This window comes from Pyricularia grisea, assembly GCF_004355905.1.
Source record: "Pyricularia grisea strain NI907 chromosome Unknown Pyricularia_grisea_NI907_Scaffold_4, whole genome shotgun sequence".
Lineage (NCBI taxonomy): Eukaryota > Fungi > Ascomycota > Sordariomycetes > Magnaporthales > Pyriculariaceae > Pyricularia > Pyricularia grisea.
In genome coordinates this window covers 3,165,516-3,174,165 of record NW_022156718.1, presented here as the reverse complement: position 1 = coordinate 3,174,165, position 8,650 = coordinate 3,165,516, and the positions used below count along the sequence as shown (strand labels likewise).

Here is an 8,650-nt window from a genome sequence, read left to right as displayed (position 1 = left end):
GATTGGGGATATGGATGTCAGGTGGCCCACCGCCTTGCATACTGCACATACCTTAGGTAGAGATAGGTAAGGTAGGCAGCTACCTTTGCATAGGTAGGTAGAGAAAGAAATTCTTATTCCCAAAAGTCGAACACAACATTGAGAAATATTTGTGTTACCCATGTGGCAAAATGCGAGCAAACTTTTGTTTGTTGTTGCATCGCAGCGCGAGTTATTGACAAAAATTTTATATTGTGGCTTGAGATTCGTAAGTCGAATTGTCACTCCCGAGTGATCAAGGGAAACGAAATATTGCTTCTCTGCTGAAAATTGTTTCTTGGCCAGGGACGGCCGTTTTCTTGGGTGCAGGCAACCACTGCAGGTCAATGATGACTTGGAAACACCCAGGCTATGTTTGTGGCGGACGACCCCGGGAACAGGCAGCGCCAGGACCCCCCTTGGCAATCAGCACAATAATTTTCCGTTAACATTATGCATGTCTGTTTTTTTTTTTTTTTTCATGTGGTTCTATCATGTTTCTATTCGGACTAATCTCTGCCATGGAAAATGCAGTGAGACCCAAGAACTTGGAAGCATGCAAGCTTTATGTGATGGTAATCGTTGCATAGACATCTGAGCGAGACTGTTGATCTTACAAGGGAGGGGAGCGGCAAGACGGGAAGCATACAGTAGATGAAGATGTGCATGGAGGGAAGGTGTGGCCCAGTGAAACACCGCTCAGTGCTGAGCTGAGCGTAAAGCTGAGCTTGGGGGCGAAATTGCAGCAGAAACTGTGACGACGGATTGGGGAAGGTGAATAATAAATGATGGTTAAAAAAAGACACAAGAAGCAAAGAAAATGTGACACAAGAAGCGGCGGCACCAAGCAAAGAGAAAAAAAAAGACATAAACATAAACAATCGAAGATATCCAAAACATAACTTAGACTTCAAACGGCGTCTCAAGGTTACTACCCTGAACTCCTCCGAGCAATATCGATCGTTGGCTTGCGTGTGGCAGATATCCTACATCTTTGTGATTACTTTCCAGCGGCGAATATATCGGTAAAAACTATAATAAGGCAAAGCAAACTTGTCTACCTATTCTAGTATACATGTCACAAAAAATCCGGGGAGACTATCTTTCAGCCTTCGATTTTATTTTTCTCCCGTACTGGGCCGTTGAGTCGATCTATTACCGTAAATCGATAAAGAGCTCCAATAACTAATCATACAATTGATTGGCTCATTTGCTAGCAGCGCAGCCTCGTAGATTTGCCAAGATTACCAAAGTTGTTTTTGCAGATATCCACAGGAGCGGCGCGACCATTTGCTTGCTAGCCCTGTCGATGCTGATTAGCACATGGATCAAGGCCCATCAATTTTGTCTCTGTCTTAGATTCCCTTCGCTGCGGTGGGTTTTCATCTTATCCGATCTCTCTGTGATCTGTTCGTCCATACCAAGAAATTCCGAAAGCGTGGAACGTCAGATAAACTTTGGCTCCTGCTTGGCAAGTCAAATCAAACCAAACCAAACTTGCAAGCTATAAAAAGGCTAGGTACCGTAGGTATCTATTTCGGGAAGTTGTCAGCCTACAGTACATCACGTGAGCTTTGGGGGAGCCTTCCTGTTGTGATACATGCAGAGACGTCATTGACGCCTTTTCTTTTGGAATGGAATCTAGCGCAAAATCTAACCTCAAAGCTACCTAGGCAGGTATGCTTGCTTGCTATTATCTTCGGCAGGCAAGGCAGTAACAAGGGTGGATCTCGCTAGCCTTCGGGAACCCGGGCGCAATGAATCACTTTTTTTTTTTTTTTTTTTTTTTTTTTTTTTTTTTTTTTTTTTTTTTTCCTTCCCCAGGGCTCTGTCTTCTCTCGCTAATCTCAATATGCTTCTACCGTAAACTGCCCGATTTGCAGGCCGTAATTATTGACTGGCCAAGAGAACAAGCCAAGAGCATAAGCCACCGTGAGCTGAGAGTCGCACAAAATATCAGAGCAATCCATGCATTGTCAATAACCAAATTCCATTGGTAGGTGGTTTTGCTTGCTTGCTGCACGCTTCGTCCCTTCAATTTGGAATCTATTCTCTGAGCATAGAAGAATCCCCGCGCGCGATCGGACCAGGTCTCTCAGGGAATAAAGATTCAGCCTGGACATTTGTGGACTCGAGACAGCAGAAACAATATCCGAGCTAAGGCTTGGCTAGTGCAGCCACGGCTCCCTTGAAGGGGATTTTTCGAGTGGAAGCAACCTTGCGCACTGGCCGTTGTCCCGGCTCTCCTTTCTCGCCCACATTCCAGGACTTTGCTTCTCCAAGATCCACTTTGACGCCTAGCTCATTTTCTTTCTTTGCTGGGTTGCTATGCTGCTGTGCGAGCCAAAACGGTCAAGGTCCTTCGGGGCGCCGTTACTGACATCCAGCCTTTCGTGTATCAATGCACTGCAGGTTGCTGCGTCTGGGTGATCCCATATCCAGCTTCGCCTACCTGAATGCAGCAATCTAGAGTAAAGGAAGGATGAGTTGATCCGGTCAGCGGACCTCACATACCTCTTGCGGTCGGCGAAGGATTGGGGTTTCTCCTACAAGGAACATCTGTGGAAAAAAAAAGAAAACATAGGGGCACACGCAGCTGAGGCTGATGAAAGGAAGCAGCAAAGCAACTCAACCAGGCACACCCACAAGGATCCTTGCCATTGCCACCTCCATATTGTGGTGGCAATGGGGCTTGCCTGTTACTATCTGGGCCACCAATACTGGAGGGCAATATTGGTTGCAGCTATTCACACCACTAGACAGCCCTCTTTGACGATGACGGCGGCTTTCAAAATCGTGGAGCATCGGGGAAAATAAACCAGAGGTCGAACTGACAGTTTAGGGCTATCAAATCTGCACTAACACTCTTGGGGCGTGAAGTTACAGGCTGGGCTACCAATACGAGGGCTCGAGCCGAGTGAATCAACATCGAGCTATATCGGACTTCCGTCTCGACAGCCACCCAATAGACCACTCTTCACCCAGACCAGGCTTACACAGCACTGCAAGGACGATAGAATCCTCAGCCTCCAGCCCTGCAGCATGTACCTATGCAATCCAATGTTAGCTACAGGGGGGCCGGGCCTCGTGAGATTCCCTGCTAAGCGAGACATCGAAGCGGGAGCTCGGTAGCCCGAGTGCTTCTTCTGCATGTCCCTAGCTGGGGCTGGATCGGCGGTGCCATGGGCTACCCTATCCTGTCTTCCGCCCCATGACTATGTGACGGGGTGAGACCATATAAACATCCTAATCCCTCGCCTTCTCTAGTCCAGATTTTCATTCGATCAGCAGCAGCCAGCAGTTCAAAGAGCATCCTGATACTCACACTGCCTCCAGTCAAACGGGCTTCCTTTGTGTACACTCGCTCACACACAGGCGCCACGTCCACACTCGCTCATCATTGTCGACTACTCTAGTTAGCTGGTTCCTCGACTCGATTCACGGCAAAACAACCAGAGACATACAGTCACAATGCGTTTGTCCACCTTCACCTCGGTTGGGCTTAGCAGCCTTGCGGTCGTCACCAACGCCGCACTCGTGACCTACGATTGGACAATCGACTGGGTTCGGGCAGCTCCCGATGGCTACTCTCGCCCCGTCATTGGTGTGAACAACCAGTGGCCCTGCCCCGCGATCCGGGCCAATGTTGGCGACACTGTTGTTGTCAAAATCAAGAACAACCTGGGCAACCAGACCACTGGTATCCATTTCCATGGTATCCATCAGATCGGCTCCAATGAGATGGATGGGCCAACAGGCGTGACCCAATGCCCTGTGCCACCTGGAAACACCTTGACATACTCGTTCTATGTGAGTAAACTCCATCCGAACTTGCAGCCGCCTGGCTAAGTATATCGCAAACTTTATGATCTGATGGCTAACATTGATTAATTTGACAGGCTGATGCGCCAGGCACATATTGGTGTATGACATGAATCCTTTCCTGCAACCAGATGGACTGTTCCCATTCTGGTGAAAATATTACTGGAGCAAATACTGACATGACTACTCTTCTAGACCACTCTCACAGCCCTGGTCAGTACCCTGATGGTCTGCGTGGCCCTCTCATCATCGACGACCCCAATGACCCATACAAGGGCAAGTACGATGAGGAGGTCATCGTGTCGGTGTCGGACTGGTATCATTCGGAAACTCTCCCACTGGTTCGCGCCATGCTCGACCCTTCAAACGACCGCTTTTTGCCTCCGTTCCCGGACAGCATCCTTATCAACGATGGGCAAAACACAAACTTTACCTTTGTCAAGGGCAAGACCTACCGCTTCCGCATGATCAGCTATGCCGCCTTTGCCTCGGCCATGATTCAGTTCGACTCGCACACCATGCAAATCATCGCTGCAGATGGTGCCTACACCACGCAGACCCAGGCCTACCAGATCCGTCTTTCGCCCGCTCAGCGCTACGACGTGCTCATCTCGGCCATTGACCGTGACAACCGCAACTACCCGATCCTGTTCAACCTCGATATCAACCGTGACTATGAGGTCAGCCCGGTTTGGACCAAGAACTACACGGCCCAGCTTGTCATGGACCCTGCCAAGCCCTTCACCACTTACACCGTCAACCAGTGGCGCCCTCAGGACGACTCCACCCTCAAGCCCTACGATATTGTTGCCGACGCCATCCTGCCCCCTGCCGACAAGGTCATCACTCTCGATTTCACCTTCTGCAAGGATGAGAACAACTACCCTCGTGCCTGCTTCAACAACCAGACCTACATCATGCAGCACACTCCTACTCTGTACACTGCTGCTACTGTCGGCGAGGCCAACACCAACGAGATTGTCTACGGCAACGTTCTCCCTGAGATTGTCGAGTACGGCCAGGTAGTCGACATTGTTATCAACAACATCGATGCTGCTATCCACCCCTTCCACCTGCACGGTCACCACTTCCAGCTGCTCGAGCGCCCCAAGTCCAACACCGGTGTCTGGCCCGGCCGCAGCGGAGGCTACAACACCCTCCCCGCTCAGCGCGACGTCATCCATGTCAACGCCCACTCATATGCTGTTCTCCGCTTCAAGGCCACCAACCCTGGTGTGTTCTTGTTCCACTGCCACATTGAGTGGCACGTTGAGATGGGCTTGACTGCTACCATCATCGAGGCCCCCGAGAGGATCCGTGCCAAGACCTTCCCTCCTGACCACATGGCTGCCTGCAAAGCCATGGGTATTCCGACTGCTGGTAACGCCGCCGGAAACACTGTCAATGTGCTCGATACTACCGGCTTCAAGGAGGTCCCTGACACTGTCTACCATGGGTGAGTCCTCCCCACTGTTTTTGCCTTTTCTCTAGACCCACTCAAACATAGACTAACAGATGCCATCAATAGTGCCATGTACTACCCGCTTGGTATCCCAGGCCCTGTCGCCCCGGATTCACCCGTCCCTGCTACCAACGGCACTGCTGCTGCTTCCACTGCTGCTGCTGCCCCGACCAGCACCACCGGCGCTACTGTTGAGTCCACCACCACAGCCGCCCCCAGCGCTACCTCAAGCGCCAGTGTCGCCGACCTGGTTGACTTGGATGAGGATCTTACTTCTGGCCTGTCCCTGCGTGCCCGTCGCGTCAAGAGGCAGTCCAGGCCTGCTCGCCTCTAAATTTCCTTTTCTTCGCAGTTTTGTCACTGTCGATCATCTGTACAGTCTAATAGAGTCAAGCGCTCATAGCTTGTCTCGTCCTTTTCACGCAGCCATCTAGACATCTACACCTCGTCCTTTTCACGCAGCCACCTAGACATCTACGCCTCGTCATGCCCCAATTCCTATATACCTCCCACCTTGACATACGAAACAGCAAACCGATCGCCATTCCTGGACGTGTCCGACCAGTCCAGGTTCATACCTTCTCTCAATCTTTTAAATTATAGATTCAGACAATAGATGTCTGTTGCTTGGAGGATTGTGGGTTGCCAGGCTCGTTTCGGAGTTCAAGGGCGGATTCTCTATAATCATGTAACTCTACTATCTCATATTGAGATAGATTTCTGTTTTTTTTGGGTCTTTTCTCTCGCTCTTCTTTTTCCTTTGTTCCATATGTACTATTACTATTCTTGGATATACAGTTAGCACTGGTGGCGATAGCTTTAATGGAGGTTGATCTTCCCCCCAGAATTATTTTTCTTTTCTTGGTGCAATTTCTGTGACATTGCTGGTCGCGGCAAGACTCTCGGTCGTGTTGCACACTGCTTTCCTGGCTATTCCCAGGTTGGCTTTAGATTTTTGGGTTTTTAGGCTGGATTGCCATTGGCATGCTTGGACTTGAACTATAATGCAGACTAGAATGGCTTGGCCAAGCGTTGTGGCACCGGGAACAGGCCCGTGTGGCGGGCTTGTCTTTGGTTCACCGTGTTTAATTGTACCTCTTTTTATTGTTATTTTTTGCAACCTACGTAATACGCATTGTTAGTTCGCTGCATGGGAACTCCTTCGCTTAAAGTTTGTGAACTTTTGTGACGATTCTTTGCTCACATAAACTTGTACGCTTGCACACTCTTGATGTACTTTGGAAACCCTGCCTCTTTGAAATTGTCATGCCATCTTTTCTCGGCCCTTTATACAGGTGCAGTATGCTTTTAGTCTCCGTCAAAATTCATTGACATATCTTGTTCTTTTAGCATCATCATCCACCAGCCGTGACAGAACTTTGAGATCTTTTCCCGTATCTCCGCGTGAGACTCGGACTAAAAGCCTGTACAACTGGAGAAGCGGGCGGGCCATTCACATCATACACAAGCACTGATTCCCCCCAATTATAGGCCGCTTCGACCTGGCCCTTGCGTAATTGAAATGGTAAATAATCTTGAGGGGGAAAATTTTGTACGGGGTTGGTTTTGCGTCAACGGAACTTGTGGGTATCTTTACCCTGATGCCAGAGTAAATGTTCACGGCAAAAGGAAGGAGAAGAAAAAAACCCCCCACAAGGGTAGACGACGAGACTCTGGTTGGCCAGTGCAGAACAAACCACCGGGTGCTTGGGCCATCTTTCGGGCTGGGCTTTGCAGTGTGCCTAAAATATTAAGAGGCTGTCATATAGGTCCCCGAAGAGTATGTTTCTGGTCCTTGTGTGACGGGTTCAACCGGCTTTTTTTTGGTGCTAATGAAACATACAAAACTAAACCTTTTGGGCGCTGGGGAATTCATCAAGAATGTCTAACTTTGCAGGTAAGTGACTTGGGGGTGGGAGGCTTGGGGGGAACGGTGGCTTTTTTCCTCGACCCTTTTTTTTCGGGTCTTTCTTTTCTCTAGGGCAGGTTAAGAAAGGTGGCGCCATGATGAAGTTCCCTGTAAAAGCATGATATTCTGATCATCTCTGGCTGCTGTTTTCCACCTCCGGAGCAATGACCGTGGTTTGGCGCGTGTGTGACGGGTCTACCCGCGCATCACTGGTGGTCGATTCAGCCGATCCCGGGTGATCCCCCAAGGGAGTGTGGGTTTCTATCTCCTGGGTTTTCCGGGTGTGATGAACTGTCTCCGAAACGGCCAGATCGTCAGTAAAGCTCTTGATACACTAGGTTTATCCACACATGAAGGGGGTGTGAGGTTCAGTTGAGGTTGTGGATTCCATCTCAGTGTGATATCGGAATTGTCACTCATGATGAATATGTGTTTGGTGTAAATTGCATGCTGGATTAAATATGTTTAGTGTTTGAGAGCTTTCAAGCATTGATGTGGGTAAAAGCTAGTGCCCTTGTCACTTTGAACTGTGGGTGAAATTTCCGGAATGGGCCGAGAGCAATGTGTGAGGACCGGTTTGACCCGCTCCGTACGGCTCTGATGCGCGTTAACGACGGCATCATGATGGCCCGTTGACGAACCGACGGTGCCTGGAGCAACAAAGGTATCAACGCGTTTTCCTCTTTGCGAGTACGTTCGTCTGGCGCGTATTCTCCTGCTCAAACAATGACGCGGAGGGGGGTACCAATCTTGTTGAAAGTTGCGGGAAGCTTATAGGCAGGCCCTCCCTGCTCTACCCTTCCCTGACGACACCCACCCCAGACTGGAACAGAGTTGCCAGTATATGATCATCCTTATGCTCTGAAGAACTGGGACGATCGGTGTGTTTCTAGAAACGAACCCGACAAGGAAAAAAGGAAAGAAACTATAGCTTACCTTGTTATGAGTTACTTCATATCTGTTTGACATACCTAGGACGGAAAACTTGTTTTGTTAGCCTTTTCATGGACAGCCTTGAGAGCAGAAAAAAAAGAGGGTATCTTTGTTCCCCAGAATTGACAAAAATTATGATGTGGTTCGAGCTTTTACTCTTGGCCATATTCTATGTATGTTACCTCGTTCAAGGAGGAGATTCCTCCCAAAAGGGAAACTGGTTTCATGCTTACCGGTGGGGATGGCCGGACTGGGCATTGGGGGAAAAAATCTATTTTGTCAGTTCCTCTGTAGTGTATCTGATTCAAGTGACGGGAGCATGACATTTCGTGTCATGAACATTTTTTCGTGGTAAAATAGTTGGAGTTCCGTCGCTTGATGGACACTCCTGATCCTACCTTCAATATGTGGGGGTTCTTGGAGGTTTATCTCCTGTTGGTAAGATTTGTAGTATTGGTCTCATGGAAAATATTGCTGGATACTAAGAGATCGCTAATTATTTGTAT

At 49.1% G+C, this 8,650-nt stretch overlaps 2 protein-coding genes across 2 annotated transcripts; one reads left to right on the top strand and one right to left on the bottom strand.

The window, feature by feature from the left end:
* Positions 1-3,489: 3,489 nt before the first annotated feature.
* Positions 3,490-5,636, top strand: PgNI_07643 (uncharacterized protein; the record flags this gene model as incomplete). The annotated part of the gene is made up of 4 exons (XM_031127653.1): positions 3,490-3,828; positions 3,918-3,942; positions 4,036-5,296; positions 5,369-5,636. 4 exons carry the CDS (start codon positions 3,490-3,492, stop codon positions 5,634-5,636), a joined length of 1,893 nt encoding a protein of 630 aa, XP_030980558.1.
* A 1,221-nt stretch (positions 5,637-6,857) lies between these two features.
* On the bottom strand, positions 6,858-7,631 carry PgNI_07642 (uncharacterized protein; the record flags this gene model as incomplete). Its single annotated transcript, XM_031127652.1, has 2 exons — positions 6,858-7,502; positions 7,628-7,631. The coding sequence occupies 2 exons, from the start codon at positions 7,629-7,631 to the stop codon at positions 7,342-7,344; spliced, it is 165 nt and encodes a 54-aa protein (XP_030980502.1). The 3' UTR covers positions 6,858-7,341.
* Between the last annotated feature and the right edge of the window lie 1,019 nt (positions 7,632-8,650).